At 51.2% G+C, this 21,930-nt stretch overlaps 1 protein-coding gene across 1 annotated transcript in view; it reads left to right on the top strand.

Moving 5' to 3' along the window:
• The window catches only part of CTNNBL1 (catenin beta like 1), a 155,000-nt gene that overhangs the window by 125,419 nt on the left and 7,651 nt on the right, over positions 1-21,930 (top strand). Inside the window, exons 12-13 of the mRNA XM_084777227.1 lie at positions 6,064-6,161; positions 8,714-8,794. Coding sequence (XP_084633353.1) covers positions 6,064-6,161; positions 8,714-8,794 — 179 coding nt within the window. The remainder of the gene's footprint in view (positions 1-6,063; positions 6,162-8,713; positions 8,795-21,930) is intronic.

Below are 21,930 nucleotides of genomic sequence, written 5' to 3'. Positions count from 1 at the left end.
GGCCCCTCTCGCTGAGTGAGGTGTTGCTAACCAAATGTGTGTTGGGCTTTGGACCTCACTTACGTTTAAGAAACACTGATCCATTAAATTCTTTGCAAAATGGTGTACACAGAAAGCCACTTGGAATGGCTCTCTCAGTTGTGCTATTCTGGAAAGCCCTGGCTTAGGTGTTGAGAAGCGAGGAGCTGCGTCTAAGCGAGGAGGGCACTCAGAGTCCGTGCAGTAGACTGATTCGGGGAGGGAGGTCGCAAGTTTTAGAGTCCTGTGCCCTTCTAAATGTGCTTCTAACCTGAGGCAAGTCACACCCTTCCCTAGGCTGTTGTTTCTATATGCAGAACCTCAGGGGAGGTGGGCTAGAGAGCACCACCTCCTTCCAGCTCTGAAAATCATACAACTCTCTAACTGCCCTGGAAAATCAAACTTTTAGCCCTTTACATAGATAGCTCATTGCTAATCGCCCTGGAGAGGCCCTGAGGAGAGTGAAGCTGGGGGAAGGGGGGACCAGAGCCACCCCTCCAGGCAATTTCAGTAATTAGTGGAGGAGGCAGCCAATTGTCTGACTGTTGAGCAGGGTGCCCAGCAGGCAGGGAGTTACACAGGCACAGTGTCAGTGCTGGCTCTGACATTCCACCAGGATGCCAAGGTGCCCACTTCTCTCACCAGTGAACTGAAAAATGTAGATCTATCTGACCTTCCCCACCGTGGATTCCAGGTGTAGGGTGTGGGATGTATAGATGTGGTGTGGGGTGGGGTGTGGCACGTGTGTGTGGCATGTGTATGTGCAGAGTGTGTGTGCGCGGTAGGAGGGGATGGCAGGCGTCTGTGTGGGAGGGAGCTGCCGCGTCTGCACGTCCACACTGACAGCTCCATAGCCATCCTTCAGCTCCATTTTATCCTGTCGAAATGACAGAGCAGCCGAGCAGTGCTGGCCAGCAGATAAACCTGTTATCTCCTCTGCTCTCCGTGCCAGCAGCTCCCCCCATCTCCTTGGTGTATGAAAAATTGACACCACCTTGGGCTGAAATCTGTTCTTAGGGAAGCTACATTTATTAGTAGCTAATGAAACCTGTGTACTGAAACTTGGGGTGGCTGGAGTGTTTCGCTGTGACATGTGACAGGCCAGAGCTTACAGAGGTACAAGGGGCACGGGCAGCTTCGGGTTGGCTTGGCTTAAAGCCCTATCCATCAGGCAGGTGACAGCTTGCTTAGTGAACTGTGCTGATGGTCAAGGTTTCTCCTGCCTAGATGGGCTGAGCTGGGAGCACGCGTGCTAAAAGGGTTTCGTGCCAAAAATGATCCTTTCATAGACCATATTTCCCTACTTGAAACACACTGCTCCAGATGCCCTCTCTGGGCCCCAGTAAGCCCTGCCCTCTTGGTAAGGTACAAAGAGAGCACTCCCTTGCAACTTTTTCGTCCACCAGTCAGCAGGTTTCAAGGGGAAAATGGCTGCAGAGTGAAGCTCTGGTTCAGTATTTGCAAAACTGTGTAAACCCCAAAGTCTCTTCTTTATTTAGACTCTGAAAGAAATTGCTTCTGGAAAGACTAGTTCAGTAAAGTAGGGAAGACGGGTTGTTATTCATGTCTTCCTCCGTACCGCCTTTTGCTTCGTTTTAGTAGGTTTTTATAAATCCACATTTGCCTAGTGCCTGTCCTTTGGGCACAGTGAGCTCCTGTGGGGCCTTTTTTCGGGCTGGTTTGGTCTGTGGTCTCCTCTTTTAACAGCCAAGGGTTGGCTTTGTTGATGGGAAACATGGCTGGTAGGGGAAACTTACAGTTTGTAGTCAGATAATATGGACTCTACTCTTTCAAGCTTGGGGTCGCAAGGTGACCTCTCTGGGCCGTCAGCTCCAGATTACTAAGACTAAGATAAAAATGGCACCTTTCGCATAGCTTGGCTGTAAGGTGTGTAGACAAAATAGGGTGCTGCCGCACAGGTACGGTAAATAGGATTGGGGAGAAGGGTACTGCGAGCCAAGCCCGTGGCCTCATGCGTGTTATGTAAGCATTCTGTCAGCTGAGCTGAGCATCCAGCCCTCAGATCAGCGTCTGAGGCAGGGGTAGGTAGAATACACACACACACACACACACACACACACACACACACACACACACACACACACATACACACACACACACACACACACACACACACACCCTGCTCCTAAGCCTGACTCTGAGTAAGACTTTTCAAAAGACAGATGGCAAACTAAGGAAAATATTCTCAACTTACACAAAGAAGGCAGTTCCCCTATAACTTACAAAGATCTCTTAGAACTCAAGATTACAAAAACTATAAGTTCACAGGAAGGTCATCCAAACGTTAGTAAACAAGGCTCATTTGTTCCCGTGACTATGCCAAAGGAAGCCCTGGTAGCTGAGGAAACATCTGAGTGTGCCTAGAAGGGGTTTGGGGGCACAGATTAGCATTTGAGTCAGATGGCTGAGTAAAGATTACCCTCACCAGTGTGGATGGGCATCACCCCATCTATTGAGTAAAGAGAAGGGGTCCAGACTGCCATCTTTCCCTGCCCTCAGACATGGTGCTCTGGACAAAGTGGGGCTTAGTATTTGGTCAGCAGCCTCAGGCCTTTGGGCTTGTAGCGGGACTGCCCCTGTTGCATCCTAGGTCTTTAGCTTGCAGGTGCCAAGGAAAAGATTCTGAGTCACCCAAGCCATCACAGGTCTCAGTATTGTAGGGTGTCCTGTGGAACCTGCTTCATAAACACAGGAAAGGAGTGTATAATAAGACTGTGTTAATCAAAGAGACAGCCTGGTTCTCCCTGCCCAGGTGTCATCGTTTCTCTTGGGCAGTGGACACTTTTGGGAAGGATATAGGGAGACAGATACTTAACAGTGTGTTTGGAGAAACAGTACATTTGGTGTGCTCTTTTTAAAAGGCAGCTTGTCAGGCCTTATTATTTGTGTATGTGTACATATAGTATGTTGGGGGTAGCACATGTGCCGCAGCTGGCACACACGTGGGAGTCAGGCCAGGATACACATAGGAGTCAGGCCAGCACACACATGGAAGTCAGGCCAGCTTTGGGAAGTCAGGTCCCTCCTTCCACTTTTATGTGGGTTCCAGGGATTGAACTCAGGTCTCCGGGCTTGCATAGCCAGTTCTGTCATCACCTGTTGAGTCACATATTACATTATTAAGGATATCCTATAAGGAAAAACATGCAAAAGTATGCCAGAGTGTGTGAATAGCATTGCCCTTAATAACAGAAAGAAAGAAAAAAAAAATCTCAAACTGGAGTCTACCAAAAATGCCCAGGAATGTCTCAGTAGTTAAATTCAGTGGCATTCTAGGTAGCCATTTAACAAATAAGTCTGTGCTAGTAAGGCTAGGTATATTTGGGAATATATGTGGATAATTTAAATTTCCTCTTGAGAATGTTAAACAAGATACTTTTTAGTTTTTTCTTGGAAGGGCAGGGTAGTGAGAGGAGAATGGGAAAAGAAAAATATTAATGTAGATACTTGTAAATATTAGATACATTTATGCCATTTTGTAGTTTAATTTTCACCGCATGCATCCATTGCTTTCTGTTGGAATAAACAATAAGGAAGCTGCTTCCTTTGGTTGCCCTGAGTTCCTCTTTCAACTTCCCAATAGCTAAGACAGAGGGAACCTTGATAAGGAAAAAAATTAATAATCATCATCAGGAAAGAAATCTGTTCCTAGCGTTGGTCCATGGGAGGAAGGGTGGTCGTGTCTTTCTGCAGCCCCACTCTACCTGTGGTCACAGTGGATCACTGTTCCCGACATGCGCACAACACACCACCCATTGGCCTCTGCATAGGCAGTCCCTGTCCTTCCCTCTTCTGTACATGGCTACCAGGGTTTAGGATTTTCAATTTTGTTTCTTCCTGTGGGAAGCATTAGGCAGATGTCCTCTGCTCCCCAGTGTCCCGTGCCTACCAAGTCACTGGCCCTGTCACGCTGCTGCACTGTGATAGTTGATTTGCTCTCTCTACCCTTAAGGAACTCCTTCCAGTTAGGGTACTGTGTCGCCAAGCACTCATGTCCTGCACACGCAGAGCTAAGTGGTGAGCAGCAGGCACGTCTGTCATCTGAGGTTGGCGCCATACAGACCTCTGTCATCAGCTGGCTTGGGGTGGGCCTCCTTGCTCTGGGCCTGGGTTTTTCCACCCGTGCAGAGAGAGTGTTGTCTCAGATACTGTCTGAAAACTGGCATTCTCAGTGGCATTCTCTGCTTCTGTGGGTGCCAGCTGCCTTCTGTGTGTGCACGGGGGTCGTTCCCAGGTGCTGCATTAAGTAATTCCCAACTTCCGGGCCTGAGTATGTGAGAGTCATTGCATTCCTTATGGCTTGTCTCACACCTGTCCATCAGCTGAAGGGAGCAGAGCCCCCAACCTGCTCACTCAACTTTGAATAGCGAAAGTGTGGGTGTTCCCACACTCCACCTTCTGGTCTTTTTTTTTTTTTTTTTTGGCTCACCCAGAGGCTTTGTTCTCCCCCCCCCCCCCAAGTGTGCCTTCAAAGCTACCCCGCGGATGCTCTCTAGAGCAGGGACTTCATGGCTCGCATAAAAGCTAGTTCTTTGTGTTCAGCATGCCAGGCAGCACGGCTCTGAACCTGAGCTGGGTGCTGTGCCCCGAGGTCCGAAGGCATTAAAAAGACCCCCCAGAACGCGGCAATGGTCTGTCGGGGGCCCACCCCCAGCCCCAGCTCTGCTTCATACAGACAGCCTGCTTCCTTCCCATTCATTTGCCAGGGCTTCCCAAAATCCCTGCTGTGTATGCCGACTGCATGGGGCTGGGGTAAGCAGTGACAAAGCACACTGGAGCCCTTGCCTTCATTCAGGCAGTGTATATTCTAAGTGAAGAAAGATGGTGAACAAAATTCACCTATTCTGGCATACATCTGCATGGTTTTCCCCTTATGGCCTATTCTTAATAATGTAATACGTGACACCCTACAATAGAGACCTGTGATGAGGGTTTGGCTCGGGTGACTCTGATTCTTATCCTTGGCACCTGCAAGCTGAAGCCCTAGGATGAGAGAGGAGCAGTCCCACCACAAGTCCAAAGGCCAGAGGGCTGGACGCACAGCTCAGCTGGCAGGACGCTTCTATGACAGGCACGAGGCCACGGGCTTGGCTCCCAGTACCCTTCTCCCGAGTCCTGTTTGAGAGTAGGTGTGGTCCCTCGCCCCCATTTACTGTGCATGTGCAACAGCACACTACCTTGTGTTCACACCTTCCAGCCGAGCTATGCCGCTGCGTATGGCAAGTAGCCCTCCTGTCCCCTCTGTCTGGCTGCAGAAGCCCCAGGGTTATAGACATGCGGGACTCCTCTCTGGCTTCTAGGGATATGAACTCAGGTCCTCATGCTTGCACAGACGTCCATTACCCTCTGAGCCGTCTCTCAGGGACCTTTTTTAATGCTTAAAGAAAAGCTGTCTTCACAGCTGGAGCCTGTGCCATGTCCTGTGCTTGTCCTCTTGTGTAAGGATGGGATAGCAGTTTCTGAGGGAGCCTCTGGGCTGCAGGGGTTCAGGAGGCTGACACAGTGTGAATGCTTACCTCCCAGGTCCCCTCAGCATCAAGTAAGGGCGGGGGGGTTCGTGCAGCCGAGTTCGGGCACTACCACACTTTGTATTTCATTCCAGGGCAGTTGCCAGGGAAAGTTACAAAGCAATCTGAGAAGTGACAGACCATTTCTTATTCATCATTCACTCACGCCCTGGCTGGGGTCTGTATTCTGCTCACGGCTCATTCCTGTAAGTGGGGGATTAGTTTGAGGTTTTGTTGTGGACAATACAAGTCAATTAATTCCAGACAAGATAGAAATTCTCACCTCCTTTTGGTCTCCTTGCTCCCTCTGTCCTTGAGGATGTTATCCCTTCTGGTCGTGGAGCTCTGCGGCATGCCCAGATGAGTTCTGTCTCCTGATGACACCATTGAGTTTGTGGTAATCAATAGCCTCCCTCAGTGATGCCTCCTCGCCTCCTCAGATAGACCAGACTGGCCTGAAGAGGTAATAATTACTGCTCTGATCTCAGTGTGTTCTCTCCTCTCCTTCCCACCCCAGAGCATGTCTGTTCGATCCTGGCTTCCCTCCTGCGCAACCTGAGAGGGCAGCAGCGGACCCGGCTTCTGAATAAATTTACCGAGAATGACAGCGAGAAGGTGGGTAACTCTGACAGTGAAGACGGATGGGGCCAGGAGCAGAGTGGTGGGGAGACAGCTCCATACCTGAGGGGTGCCAGGGCCAGAGCTTCTGCCCTAACATGCATTCGGGTCCATTGCATTGTACCTCGAAGGTTCCATTCTTTTGTTCAGTGTGCTCCCCTTGGTATGCAGCACCTCTGGGGCGACAACAGCAAACACTTGGGGATAGAGGAGACTATAAAAGCGTTTAGGTCAGGGGTGGTATGTGCACAGCACAGCCTGGCAATTGAGAACTCAGACTTCGCACTCAGAGGATCTGCAGTTGAAGCTGGTTTTGCTACTTTCAAGATACGTGGACTGCAAATGTGGCCATGCAAGCACAGAGACCAGAGTTCAGATAGCCAGAGCCCCATGTAAAGGCTGGACAGGTATGGCAGCAGCCACCTGTCATCCCGGCACTCAAAAGGCAAAGGCAAGAGATCCCCAGGGCAAGCCGGCTGACTCCTGAAGGCTAGCTGGGGTCAGTGAGGCTTCGCCAGCAAAGAAGACGCAGCAACAGCCCCGGGCCTACACACACACGCACACGCACACGCACACGTGCATGCACGCGCACACACACAGGTACAGGAAGGTGTGTGCCACTCTAAGCCTCACTTTCCCCAGCTGTAAACTGGAGACTTAGTGTTTCTTTAGAAGACTCGGTGGAGGTGATTAGCTGAGCTCTCACTAGGGCAGTGGTTCTCAGCCTTCCTGACGCTGCCACCTTTAATACCGTTTTTCATGCTGTGCTGACCCCAACCATAAAATGATTTCATTGCTACTTCATAACTGTAGTTTTGCTACCGTTATGATTTTTTTTTTTTTGAGACAAGGTTTTTCTGTTTACCTTGGCTGTCCTGGACTCACTTTATAAACCAGGCTGGCCTCGAACTCACAGAGATCTGCCTGAGTGCTGGGAGTAAAGGAGTGTGCCACCCCGCCAAGCTTACTGTTATGAATTGTAATCTAAACATCTGAGATGTACCCTGTGGAAGGGTCATTCAACACCCACCACCACCACCACCACTACCACCACCACAAGGGGTTGCAACCTAATAGGCTGAAAACCACTGCTCTAGGTGGTGGTGAGGAGGTCTTGCAAGGAAATGCTGAGCAGCCCCAGGTGGCCCGTGGAAGCTGCTGGTGATCACTAATCTAAATGAGAGTGACCACACTTCATGTCGGCAGCTCACATCCCAACCCAGAAGGACCACACAACAGCAGTAGCTACTATTATTGAGTAAGTGCTGTAGAGTGGGGAACCGGCAGCTGCCTTCACCGTGCTGTGTGAGACTACAGGTTATCCTGGTATCCACGTCCTAGTGTCCACGCCACTTGGTTTTCAGTAGGAACTGAAGCTTAAGAGACGTCATGGCATTTGAACCCAGGTCGCTGAGGACAGAAGCACATGCACCTCTTCACACTGTACGTAATAGGCAGCTCCAGGGGAGGAGAAGGAAGGCTTGGAGTCCCCTTTTAACACACAGTAATTGCATTCGTTTTGGTATCCCTGGTAGGGCTGGGCACAGCCTTCAGAGGGGTCCTGCTCTGCCTCTTCGGGCCCACCTTCGGCTGTTTGTTCTGCCCAGTAGCAATGTACTGTAGCACAGGGTGTCCCAGAGTGTCCACATTGTGACATCATTTGAAGATCTGTGCTCCAGGCTCCACACCTTTGTAGTAAGAGTGATATCACTTCCCTTTTACCTGATGTAAAGGAATCATGGCCATAGAAATATGTGGAGGGACGCGCATGAAGCCACGAGTCACCAGCCAAGGGGTGGGGCTGGGGTGCGATGTGCCTGGACTGCCTCTGGCTATGTTGGAGCAACATGATATCAGCTCTTGTGCAGAAAAATGCTGCTTGCCAAGAGCCGTGGTGGTGCCAGCCTGGCGGGTAGGTCAGAAGTCTGGCCGGGCTCCTGGCGGCACTCTTTTGTCCTTTGAAGGACCTTGGGGAAAGTGAACCTTTCCAAACCCACTCAGTGTCCCCAGGCCATGTTCCAGAATGGCTCCACTAAGCTGAAAACTGACTCAAGTTATTTCTGAACAGACGTCAAAGTCTTTTTTTCAAGTTTCTGAAGGAGTTTTTCTGGCACTCTCTTCCAACTCAAAAGCAACTAAAAAGATTTTACTCTGGCATTTTAAAAAAAGAAAAAAGAGGGGGGGGGAGATGAGCTCTGGGGCAGATCTGAACATGAAAGGTTTCGTTTGGAGGAAAGAAATCTAAGTTCTAAGTGAATATCAAGTATGTAACTTCAAGCGCCTTCTCTTTGCAAGAAGGGACTCACGTGTTTACTTATTTATTTGCTGGTAACAACTTGGATTCTCAGGAGTCCCAGAGGGGCCAGCACTCCTCTGTGCAAAAGCATGTGTTCAAGCTGATTCGTGCTGCGAGTGTGCTGTGTCCTCACCAGCGCCTCCTCCGCTCTGGGTGTGTCCCTCATGTCCATCCCCGTGTCAGAAGTGGTAGTGCGGGCGTGAAGTGGGAGTGTGCTTTTCCCTTCTCACTCCTGCCTGTGGCTCTCTTTCAGGTTGACAGACTAATGGAGCTGCATTTTAAATATCTAGGTGCAATGCAGGTGGCCGACAAGAAGATTGAAGGGGAGAAACATGTACGTATTCCTGCCCACCTCTCGCCAGTGCCTGACTCCCACTCACGCCACTCGGCCCCTCGTGTGCCTCCTCTGTACACAGGGCAGACAGGGCAGAGGCGCAGCTGCGGCCAGAGGCCACAGGCCACTGCGGTGTGCGTATGCAGCCCTTACTGTTGTTGTTGTTGTTGTTGTTGTTGTTGTTGTTGTTGTTGTTGTTGTTGTTTTGATCAAATGCCTGACGAGTTAAAGAAAGAGTTGGTTTTGGCTCACAGTTTGAAGCTGTGCAGTCTGTCCCTCTGTAGTGTGGCAGCAGGAGCATGATGCATCTGCAGTCACAAAGCAGGAAGAGGTGATGCTGGTGCTTAGCCTCCTCCTCTCTGAGGTGATGCTGGTGCTTAGCCTCCTCCTCCTCTCTGAGGTGATGCTGGTACTTAGCCTCCTCCTCTCTGAGGTGATGCTGGTGCTTAGCTTCCTCCTCTCTGAGGTGATGCTGGTGCTTAGCCTCCTCCTCCTCTCTGAGGTGATGCTGGTACTTAGCCTCCTCCTTCTCTCTGAGGTGATGCTGGTGCTTAGCCTCCTCCTTCTCTCTGAGGTGATGCTGGTGCTTAGCCTACTCCTTCTCACTGAGGTGATGCTGGTGCTGAGCTTCCTTCTCTCTGGCCCCTCAGCCCCTGGGATGACGCAGGGTGGGTCCTCCTTCTGAAAACAACCCCATAGTCATACCCACGTGTGCATTTCCACATGGTTCTAAATCTAGTCAACAGTGAAGATTAACAGTCATGGCGTAACTACCCCTCAACAAATGCTGAGGTTTTAGGAGGAAGGGTATAGGACTAGCGAGGGTCACCGTACGAGTCTAGATAAGATTTGAGACAAGCACTTCAGTTTTTCAAGACAGGGTCTCTCTGTGTAGCCTTGGCTGTCCTGGACTCACTTTGTAGACCAGGCTGGCCTCGAACTCACAGTGATCCACCAGCCTCTGCCTCCCAAGTGCTAGGATTAAAGGCATGCGCTACCACAGCCCGGCTCTAGAGCACACATCTTGATTAGGGCAAGTTTTCACATTTGTCTGTGTTCTGACCTGCAGACACTCCCCCAGCGTGTGGCCACCGTCAGTATGAGCCCTTCCTGCTTTTCACAGTCTGCAGGAACCCTAATCTTGGTTTTTTTGGATCTCTCACTTCTCACATTGAAGAGACACTTGAGGCTCTGGAGCCTGTTATCAGGAGTGCTCGGCGCCCACCCCAGTGGCAGGCAGAGCCCTGCTCCTCTGCTCTGTGCAGCGAGGCTGGAGCTGGGCGAATGTGGGCCCCGTGACCTGTTTCTTTGCCACTTTCACTCTCCCACAAAGCACAGTTCCACCAGGCAGAGCCGAAGCCCGGAACTGTTTTTCACTCTGTGTCTTCCCTGGCATCTCTAAGCCTAGTCAGTGCTCAGATGTTTGCTGATTGATCGGATTGATTGATAGAGACTTTGTTCTTCACACAGAGATAGGTCTGTAAGATAAAGGCAGAGTCTCTAAATGCTGAGCTGGGCTTAGATACCGAGGCACGCTCCGCACCCACGCCTTCATTCCATCTGGTACCTGAGGGGCACTGAGTGACTGATAGGGTGTCACAGTAAAGTAGCCTTTCTTTATGTAAGTGACAACCAGACACAAATGAAGATTCTCTAGGTCTGTGTGGGAGCAGCCATGACAGCACTGGAACTCCAGCCCCGTCTCAGCCCGTGATAGAACCTGCTGCAGCAGATTTTAAGTGGCAGAAGAAAGCCTGGGAGGGAGATTCACCACTTTGAAGTTACAGCCAGTCATGGCTTGTCCCTGTTCTTGTGTGGCTTCTAGGTCCCTTTTAGCTTAATGTTTCACTCAAGATCAGTGGACCATCCTTTGGTAACTGCTGTTTCTGACAATGGGATGGATTTAAGGCCTACAGGGAAGGCCTGGGGATACAGCTCAGTTGGTAGAGAGCTTGCGTGCAGGAAACCCTGGGCTCAGTCCCCAGCACCACGTAAACTGGGTGTGATGACATTTGCATTTAATCCCAGCACTTAGGTGGTGGAGGCAGGATGACACAAGAACTTCAGGGCTATCCTCAGCTACATAGTGATTTTGAGGCTAGCCTGGGCTACATGAGACCCAGTCTGGAAAATCAGCAGCAACAAGTTGTCCTCTGGGAAGGGAGGGAGAGAGGAGAGGGCAGGCCTATTAGAATGACAGAAATACACGTGGGCAGCTAACTTGCCATCACATCTGTAAAGGAGGATAGCGCCTCCTCTCAGTGACTGAAAACCGAGTGCAAGCTCAGTGAGGAGAAGCTGCTGCCATGCATCCTGTCTTCCATGGGGTCTCTGTGTTACCGCAGCAAGCCAGCATCCCTCTCCCTGAGCCCCCTTCTTGCCTGCTGTCCCAGCGAAGCCACCTCAGCAGAATGGTATGCTGGCACAACCAGGAGCTTTGTTTGAGGTAGCAGTAGACGCTCCAAGGAAGACCAGTAGGCACTTGGGCATTGGAGGCAGCTTGCATGTTGCTGTTTAGGTCCTTGGCGTGCTTCCCAAAAGATTATCCATTATCTGCATGGAAGAGGGGATGAAATTGATTAGCACTGATGGAGAGTGACGGCTGAGCGGCTCCCCCAGCCTCCAGCAGGCTGCTGTGTGCCACCGACTCAAGCCCTGCCATGCACTGACAAACAGCTGTCTCCTTGGTGCCAGAGCCGTTTTGCTGGGCACTGGCAAACATTCCGAGACCGTTAGTGCTCCAAGAGCCAAGGCAGGAGGGGCACGTCCGTGAGTGCCGTTTGCTGCCAGCACTTAGGCTCTGTCTTGGCAGATGAAGCCGCCTCATGGGTGTCGTGTCGTAGAGCAACACAGCCTCCCTTCCACTCCTTCCTCCTGCCGTCCCCTCTCTTAAGTCATAAGCAACTGGTTTCTCTACTCCCGTTACAGACGCCCTACCACCAAGTGGGAACCCCGCAAACACTGCTGATGTGAACAATATTTCTAAGACATTTGGATGACGGTGACCCTCAGATTAGTAAAAAATGGGTGTCTAATACTTCACTAAGCCTGCAAGGTTACCCGCTCTAGATGACAGAGTCCAATGCTGACTTTTCAGTGTGTCTACGCCACCTTTCCCTAAAAATCTCCATTTCTCTGAGTGCAGCGCACTTGCGTGTGGTTTGCACTTGACCAAGATTCAGTGGAGAGAAAACAGTCATTTGGCAAATGCCAATCAGATTCTTGGTCCGGGCCGTGCTGGACCAGGCACTGGCCAAGGACGAGAGAGGCCCATGTGCCAACTAAAGCCCCAGGAGTGACGTGCTGCTGTGGCAGGCTAGGGATCCAGAGAGCAACTTAGCAACCCTGGGGTTCTCACACACACACACCCAGTAGGGATGGGGTGTTTCCAGTCTGCTGCCAGACCCTGGGAGAAAAAGGGAAGAGCCAGGGAGCTGGGCCCAGAGCCAGGCCTTTCCCTCCCTTCCTGGCTCAGGACACATAATTTCACTGCCCCAGTCTATTTTTTAAGGTGTTTGAATTTTTATACTTAGAGAAATTGGGTAGGTAGCAGTATAGTAAAAGTAATGCCAAATAGGAAAGCCACAGCCCACGCCCAGAACCCAGGAGGCAGGCAGGGAGCCTTTTGTTTCCTTTTCTATAGGAGGTCTCCCCCCCTTTTTTTTCTGTTTGTTTGTTTGTTTTGTGTTGTTTTGTTTTTTGAGACAGGGTTTCTCTATGTAGCCCTGGCTATCTGGACTCACTTTGTAGACCAGGCTGGCCTCGAACTCACAGCGATCCACCTGCCTCTGCCTCCCGAGTGCTGGGATTAAAGGCGTGCGCCACCACGCCCAGCATGTTCTCCTATTCTTAACATTTTGCACCCCAAGCCTGTGGAAAGAACCACTTCCTGAGGGAGGTGGGTGTCTACCTTGGGTGTTAAGGAGGATTGGGGGGGGAATCTCCCTACCTCCATATCTCTCCTTAACTTTCATTTTTGCCCCTAATACTTAGTTTTAAAAAACAACAACAAACCCACACACTCCCCCACCATCGGAAATACTTCAGGATGCACACGTACATTCTGATGTAACTGCAGCAGTAGCGTAGGGTTTGGCTGCTGGTGGAACATGTCTTGTCTTGTTGCTTACAGAGCTAGGAATGGAAGCCAAGGCCTTGTGCATGCTGAGCAAATGCTCTCTCTCTCTCTCTCTCCCTGGAGCAGTGGCCCCAGTCCTGCTGCTGTGTGCACTAAGGAAATGCACGTGTGCTTGGAAGCGTGTTCTAGACTCTTCCAGCACTAGATACTTTTGTGCCTTGTCAGCTCACATTGCCTTACTGCGACAGTGTGTAACTAGAAGAGAGCGCCGTCCATGCCTTGGGCTGGTGCCCAGTGTGTTCCGGCCTCACTCAGTGTCCTTGAGATCCAGCGTGAAGTTGGACATACCCCAGGGGCTCCTGGTTAACAAGATTTGAACTTTTAAAGGCCATGTAATGTTTCCAACTCTTCCAGCAAGCAGCAGCCCTCGTGATCAGTAAATATCCAGGGCGCTTGTCTCAGCAGATTTTACTGGGCTCCCCAAACAGGCTGAAGCCCAGAAAAGACCAGGATCCCTGTGGGTTCAATGTGCAGAAGCTGCCGTCAGAGCAAGACGTAATTAGATAGGTGCTGGCAGGGATTTCTGAAAGAGGGAGGAGAGCCTTCGAGAGAGGTTTTTCTTTCTTAGTTCCTGGGAAAATTATACTCAGCAGGTTTATTCAATAAAGTGTTCTCACCACATACTTTGCACCGTAATGACTTACAAATTGCATGCTAATTTTGCCACAGTTAAATCATTCCAGGCTTTATCCTGCAAAGAAAAAGATGGACTCTGTAATGAAACAGTATCCGCGGGACTTGATATCTTAAGCAGACCAACTGTTTCTTCAGCATCCAGAACTCACTTAAAGATACGGGCAAACGGGGGTAAAGGGTAGAGTGAATGTGTGGGGTGCGTGACCCTGAGCGCCAGGTAAAGATGCAGACAGTGCGAGTCTGGCTGTCACTATTGTACTAACTATGCTGGAAGCTTCTTTGGAAGCAAGCTTTAAAGGAGAGAGAGCATCCTGCTGAGAGTTCCCCTCAGCTCATCTTTAAACCAGTGCCTCTCGCAGACTTTGTCAGCCGGTGAATTTGCCAGTAATAGCTGGGGGAGAGGGGAGGGCCTCATAGTGTCTTTTCCTCTCTCCTACTTCCCTCTGTTGGGCGCCCACAATGTCAACCATGGGCCCCTTTGGTGTCACCAGCTTCTCTGACACTCCAGTCAGTCACTGCAAGAGAAGTCAGTGGATCTGATCCTGGTGACTCTGACCTCTGCCACTAGCCTTACAGTGCTGTTCACCTTCCTCACCCAGTGAAGCTAAGCCCTCTCCTCCCTGCCACCTCCCAGGCTGGCTTTAGGGTTTGATAGTATCAGGGCTGTGCCAAGGCCTCCCACAGGCTGCAGGCTAACAGCCAGCCATCCTTGGATGTCACCCATAGGTTTTTCTGACTCCTTAAGTGCAAACCCCAGACCCTGAGGTCCCCGGAGTGGGAACACTCCAGGGCCATCCACAAATGTAAGCAATCAGACCCTGGAAGTCGTTTGCTTATTCCTGCCACACATGCATCGGGCAAGCTCTACCTGCAGTGCCGTCCCCCTTCCCCCATCCCCCTTCTCACTGCCAAGGGCTTCATCGCAGGTGACCACCCGCCTTTCCTTTTGCTTTTACACAGCACCCACCTGACTAGTCTTCCTAGCTCTAGGAGTATGCTCTGTGGTCCTTTCTCAACCTTACCGAGAGACTGTCTAAGTAGATACTCACTTAGACACCCCACCCCAACACACACACACAGACAAACCATCTGCTTGTAGATGGACCTGTACCAGACCCTGCCACATCACTCACCCATCTGCATGAAGAAGCTGGTTATACCTCCCTGGACCATGCTGTCTCAAATCTTCAGGAGCCAGGCATGGTGGTGCACACCTATAATCCCAGCATTCTGGAGACAGGGGCAGAAGACCCTCAGATCGTGTGTCCTCTGCCCAGAACACTTGTCTGCACCCTCCCCTGCTGCAGCTTGCTACCCCTCAATAGATAGCCTTCTGGGCTTGGGTATGCAGACAGTCATTAGATGTGTGTGGAGGCCTATCACATAGCAAGCAGCTACAGTGGTAGTCTCTCTCGGTTCTTAGGAGAGCCTATCCCTGAGAATGCCTGGAGGAGCTTCTCCTTGGTGTCCAAGCACACTCCTTACAGCAGTCTCGGGGTAGAGATCAGAGGCCTCTGGCTCTGGCTCTGCCTCCCCCCTGGGCATCATGGTACCTCCCTGCTTCGGTTTGCTCCTTAGCAAGAGCATGAGTGTGAGAGCGCTGGTCCTGTGCTGTGTGGGGCCTCAGCACCACTAGTCCTTGGCTTACAAGAGGAAGCTGCTTGTCAGAACTCTTGTCACAAGTGGTACTGGTCCATCTTTCCTCTAAACTGATGGAGTCTTCACTGGTAGAATTTGCTCATGTTTACTCCCCCACCCCCCCTCCCCCCCCACCCCACCCCCCCATAGAATCGGCGTTCTCCGGTAACATCTGCTATGGTGGGGACTCTGCTTCTCAGTAATGGTTGCTTTGCTCGCCATTGTCAAAATGAGCAGTTGGTGTTGGGGTTTTGTTTGTTTTTAGGGAAAGGAAGGCACCATGGTACTGAGGAGCCTGGTATAACCCAGGCTAAGCAGGAGCTCTGCCACACACAGATAGGAAAGTGTCCTGTGTTGTAGGATGAGTGAGGCTGTTGTGGGAACCTAGTGCATACAAGTGTGCTATGTGTAGTAAGTCTCTTCCTTGTGAGCAGGGCCCTGGCCTGAGAGCCCTGGAGCTGCCACCCGCTCACTACACGCACACACACACACACACACACACACACACACACACACACACACACTCTTAGACTATTTCCCAACCTAGGAAGACACGGCTTCCAGGATGCTTCGCTAGCCGTGTGCCCTATTTTAGAAGCTTTTGGAGGAAGGGCTTGCCTGGGGGGCATTTGCACCTTTCCAGTTGGGGCTGCATGTTGAGGCTCAGAGGGGTCTGTATTGCCTTCTCAAGCACCTCTTTATGACTGTCCCCTTCCATCAGCCAGAGACAGCTCACTGCCTGTCAGGGCAGATTAGAAATGGCAGCCTCAGAGCATTTCGAGGGCTTGTGACCAGCGAGAGGCATGGGGGGAGCTGGTGGGTCTGTTGTGCTCCCAAAGACAGATTAACATTTAAAGTGGAGACGCAGCTGAAGGAGAAGACACACCAGCCCGCTGCAGTAATAGCACCTTGCCGCTCCACATTCCACCTCCGTGGTATCTTTGGCGATGAATCTGTTTATTTTAGCAACCCTCCGACAGGCTTATGCTGCTGGGAACTGCAATCTGTTCCACTTACAATGCACCATTCACTCAATTACCATCTAAGATTTTATCCCAGCCCTCCTGTACTGAGTGAACAAAACAAAACCTATCAGAGTGTCTTCTCTCTCTCTCTCTCTCTCTCTCTCAAATTGATAGGGAATTTTTGGGTCTAGCTATACAGTTTCTCCTCCCTCACCCATCCTTCTTTTACAGGATGCCAGCCTAACAGTACACTCAGCTGGGTAGCCAAGGATGGTCCTCAGTTTCTCGTCCCCCTCCCCGCCTGTACCTCCCAAGTGCTGGGATTCCAGGTGTGTGCCACCATGATGGGGTTGCTGAGGCTGTACCCCAAGGACTTCATGAGCATGAGGCAGGAGACAAACAGTCTCCTGCTGGGCTACAGAACATCCTCCTCTCACTTTTAAGTTTCTTCTTTACTGGGAGAAAGGCAGGCCGGGAATCCCCATGCTTAATGCTCCTGCTCCCCACTAACTCCCACATAACAAACTCGGTGCTGGGATGCTCACCCACTAATGCTAGAGGGGGTCCATGCTACTAAGATGTCTGTTCTTCTACACTGTGCCAGGAAGCACAAGCTGGGAGCCAGTTTGTGGCCTCCTCGCCCGGCTCCACCTCTTCCCTCACTGCACCCAGGCTTCCAGTGTGGAATGTAGATATAGCCCTAGTCCTTGCCTCTTGGGCTCAGAGGAAGAAGTGCAACTCATCCAGGGCAGTGCCTGGCACCTGGGGAAGTTGTGTCACTTTTGCTGAAAGTGAGAACACTAGCGGAAGACACTAGGGAAGCATGAAGCTCTCTCTCCCGCCGGGAGGTCTGTGATGGTCACGTGATGTGATGTGTCTCAGATTTTTCCCATCTGGAATCTGAAGGTGACATCTACTACATGGGGGCCACACAGGAAGGAAGGCTTTGCAGAGAATGCACTTCCTGCTGCAGCGGAAGGCAGCCACTCTCACTTCCCGTGCACAAGGTTTTAAATCTTAACTCCCCTGTCGTGTTCCATATGCAGTCCGACATGTATAGAGAAAGGACTCTTGGGGTGTCTCCTTAACCCCTTGAATGATAGTCCCATCTAACCAGCACTTGATTTGCATACCCAGGTTGTTTGTGGATTATCTGCCCGGGTGCAGCAGCAGACCCGGGGGCTGTGTGTTTGTTGTGGGGAGGTTTAATTTACTGACAGGAAGATGATACTGAGTGGTTGGCTCTCATGCCCTGCTCACGTAGCAGTGTATGGCTCTACCACCAGCCGTTTCTTGAACTGGCTGTCCTGACCACGGCCAGCTGTCAGCCGAGCTCCATCCACACACCTCAGTCCGTCAGAAAGCTTGACGCCTGGCTGGGAAGGTGCTTCAACCGTGGATGATCTGTTAGCTGAGTATCTGTGTCAGGGTGCTGAAGGGAGGCTGGGCTGCAGGCTGGGCTCTGCGAGGACTACTCACCGCATTCTCTTTATTTATCCAGTCACGCTTGAAACGCGCTCCACCTGTTTGCAGTGCATCCCTACCACCCTGCAGGTTTGCTTGTCCAACCGTAGAGCATGGTCACTGCCATGCTTGAGACCCGGCATGACATAGGGGTTGTTCACCAGGAAAGAAACAGGATGGAGAAGCTCACAGTGAACTCTTTTAATCCTTAAGCTTTTATAATCCCCAGACACAAGTCCCAGCACTGTGCTGACAGTCATCTGGGAGTCTCGGGCACCCTTCAAGTGTCTGTCACGTGTCTAGTTTGACTTCATGGTACGAAAATACTGGGGAACCAAATCTAGTCCTTGTCTTGGAGCCTGTGTCTTAGAAAATCAAGTACGGAAGTCAGAGTTCATTCATCTTCCCTAAGTCGCCCGTGTCCATCCATAGCAAGGCCTGAGTAGAGAAAGGCAGCAATGTGCTGTCTCGTGCAAACAGAGCAGAACTAGAGACGATGCCCTGGAAAGAACTGTGCCGACCTTACTTGCTTCCCACTGGGATGGCATATAAACTCCTGTTTCTTTTGTTTCCCCTTAAGCAGTGAGGACATGTTTGTGTTGTGTGTTCCCAAACCCACAGCCCAGAATTGTAGCAGTCTAAATAAGACTCCATCCCAAAGGCTCCGCCCCTTTCTATGGCACTTCTGACGCTGCTAGGGTGGACACCTGGCCTTCAGAAGCCAGCCTCAGCCTCGGCTCTGCACAGTCAGCGTGGTGATGGCGATGCCTTTCTTAGAGATGAGCTATCGTCTTCTCTCAGATCTGCATTTGAAAATTTTACTTTCCGGTCCCAAGCCTGTATGCCTGGAGTTGAATATTGACTGGACAGGTGCTCCAAGGAAAGGGGACAAGGGGCACGTGGAGCTGGTGTCACTCTCGGGTCTGTGCTTTCCAAAGAACAGCGTGGAGAAGCCTGGGGAGTCCTCTCCAATGAAAAGGTCAGGTTGCAGGTAGGGAAAGCGTGGCAGGAAGCATTGCCGGGGTGCTGGGCCATTGAGGGGGACACAAGCAGATGGCCCAGCCTCATCCTGGAGCCCTGTGCCCCATCTCACCTTCGTTTGTCACTCTGAAATCGCTGCCTGCTGGTCACTGGTGTGGTTATGTGGTGAGTGCAGTTGTAGGTCTGCGTCCCAGCACTGCCAGCCTGGCCTTGGAGGTGGCCCTGCTTGAGCTGGTGTGAGAGCCCATGGGGAGTAAGGAGTGACTGTCTGACACCAAAGGCCACCTTCAGGGGCCCAGCTGCTCCCTTCAGGGGGTGGGTGATGCAGCAGTGGTCATTGCTCAGACCCCCTCCTGTGTTCCTGCCACACAGTCGCCTGTCACAACTAATATGCGCTGCTGCTTACTGGGAACTCATAAACAAAGCCACTCCCCTGTTCCGTCCCTCTGTTCTCTCCATGCATGGCACTCCACCACTGTGCCACCGAGGCCAGCCAGGGTGACCTCTCATCACCATTCTTTCTGTTTGTTTTGTAGTGGGCTGTTTTTGTTGTTGCTTTGTCTTGGTTTTAGTTTTTTTGTTTTTTGTTTTGTTTTGTTTTTTTGAGAAAAGGTCTCATTATGTAGACCAGGCTGGCCTCATGGAAACCATAGAGATCCACCCTGTCCTGTGTCTAGAATGTGCTGAGACTCTGTCAGATCCCAGCTCAAAGGCTCGGCCTCTCCTGCCTCTCTCAGGCCTTGTCCAGCCTCTGGGTTCCCACAGGGTTCACACAGTATGTAAGTCCTGTATCCATGGCATCTTCAGAAATGGTTCAGTCCTGTGCGTTAGGCTCCTGACGCTGTAAGCACCTGAGAAATGTGTACTGACATGTCCACCTCCGCAGCCCCAGCTCAGCACACAGGGCCCGGCACAGTTAGGTGTGGGGTGGACAGATGCAGGGGTCCCAGTCTCTCCAGAATCTTCCTTCCCTACCTTGGGGCAGTATCCTTGCTACTAGACACCTAGTGAGGCCAGGTTCTGACCCCTCTACTGTCACTTATGTTCACACAGGTGATTCAGACAAGTATCCCCTCCTCAGGGAGCTTGTATTTTGCTACCAGGCAATTGTGTAATAATGAGCAACTTCCCCTCTGTGTTCCTTCTTCAGTGGGACTAGTAATCCCTTCCCTCTCCCCTTTAATTTTTCTCATAAGGACGTGTGTGTGTAATAAGACTGCAGCCTCTATGGCAATGTAGAAAAATGCATGGTCCAGGCACTAAGTACCTTTGTGAATGGAAGTCAGGGTTGATTCCTGTGCCTCCTGGGGCAGGAAGTGAGGATCTGAGTGAGAAGAAAGTGAGGCTCTTTATACGCTGTGACACAAGCGGTGCTGTGACTGCCCTGTGAATATCAACCATTACCAGATTACCAAGGAATTGGCTACTAAATGAGGCTGAGGATTGATGCTGGTGATCCCCGGCAGAGTGGGCCTGCAGCCTGCAGCCCTCGGTGCCTTGTGGACAGGCCTTCAGGGCCGAGATGAAAAGTAGCCTTGCCTTGCTGCAGGCTGGCCCCCCGGGTAAATAAAGAAGTGCATTATCTGCAACTAAGTGGTCTCTGAAGGGCTCCTGCTGGAGATTGACGGCCATGTGCTAAGCCTTCCAGTTCCCGTGTCCCCAGGGCTCCGTCAGTGACAGGAGCCTGTGTTGTCAGAAGGAGCCATGGCCATAAAAATAGCCAGGGAATTAGGAAATGGGCCATTGTCATCACAAGCGGGGGCCCCAGCCTGCGTCTTAGACTGCTCCACGCTTGCAGCAGGCTCGTGTGTCCTCTGTTCTCCGTTCCCGGGCTCACAGCCCAGCAGCTCTTTAGTATATTCACGGGGGCCCCACCCAGCTTCCTGGACCTCACGGTCCACGGTGATGTCCACTGTCAACATGGATGATGACAGAGTCCGTGGCAGAGATGCACAGGGAGAGGCCATGTTGTCTCTGGTGCTCAGGGGATTTGGAGGAAGGAACAGGTTCTAGCCTTAAGGAATCAGGAAAGACTGTGGAAGAGGTTGCTTAACAACTGTATAGGCCTGAGAGACACTCAGGGCCCATGTTGGGAAACATGAGGCCAATGTGGGGGCAAGAATTCTCCCAGCAGTCAGTGCTGCTTGTCCACAGTTGGTAAGAGTGGCGAGGGTGGAATTCTGGAAGTGCTACAGTGACGAACAAGCGAGTGGTAAAAGCTGCTGAGTGGAACGCCATAAACGGGACAGTGGTGTGGTATGCGCATGGCATCTCTAGAAGCCTGTTTCATTGGGGATTTGTTTTTTAAAATAAGAAGTGGCTGCAAAGGAAGAGGGGTGCAGGCAGTCTGGCAGGTCTTAGAGAGAGCCTGTCATCACTGAGCAGGCGTAGAGGGGCGGTAGACCTGTGCGAAACAGCTCTCAGACATCAGGGACACTAGGGGCCACGTGTGCCAGTGCTGTCATCTGGACACTGAGGCAGGATCGGGTGAAAAGGACTAGGTTCTTGTGATTCAGAATGAAGGAGCGTGTGTTTCACAGAGAAGTCGTGCGTGAAGGCCCAATTGGGAGAATAAGGAGTGGGTAGGTAGAAGCGGCTCGTTTCCTAGAGTCGGGTGAGGGCAGGGGGGAGGTTCGAGGTAGACCAGAAGGTTTTATAAAGAACTGACACAGAGAAATGATGGCGGAGTAAGAAAAGAACCACTGGGCTGGAGAGGTGGCTCAGAGGTTAAGAGCACCATCTGCTCTTCCAAAAGGTCTTGAGTTCAATTCCCAGCAACCACATGGTGGCTCATAACCATCTACAATGAGATCTGGTGCCCTCTTCTGGTGTGCAGGTGTACATGCAGGCTGTACTGCATGTACTATATAAATAATAAATACATAAATCTTTAAAAAAAAAAAAGGAAAGAACCACTAATATCCTTCATGTGGTCATTGCGCTGTGTTACTGTGCCCCATACTAATGTACAAGCATGGTGTGTCAAACACTTATTTTTTTAATTTTTGTGAGTATGTGTATGTGCAAATGCATTTATTTGCACGTGTGTGCACATGTATGTGGAAGTCAGAGGTAATTACTCTGTACCTTTTTTCCTGAGACAAGGAGCTTACCAGTCAGCTTTGCCTGTCTGGCCAGTGGGCTCCAGGACACCTCCTGTGTCTGCACCCCTACACCCCAGCTCTGATTACAAGTATACACCCACATGCCAGCTTTTCCCGTGGGTACTGGAGGCCCGAGCTCAGGCCCTTCTGCTTGTGTGGCAGACACTTCACCCACTAAGCCACCTCCCAGGCCCCAGTCAGGCATGTTTT

Source organism: Acomys minous, assembly GCF_964271855.1.
Source record: "Acomys minous genome assembly, chromosome: 3".
Classification (NCBI taxonomy): Eukaryota; Metazoa; Chordata; class Mammalia; order Rodentia; family Muridae; genus Acomys; species Acomys minous.
Note: the sequence above shows the minus strand (reverse complement) of the source record. Positions and strands in the feature narration are given on the sequence as shown.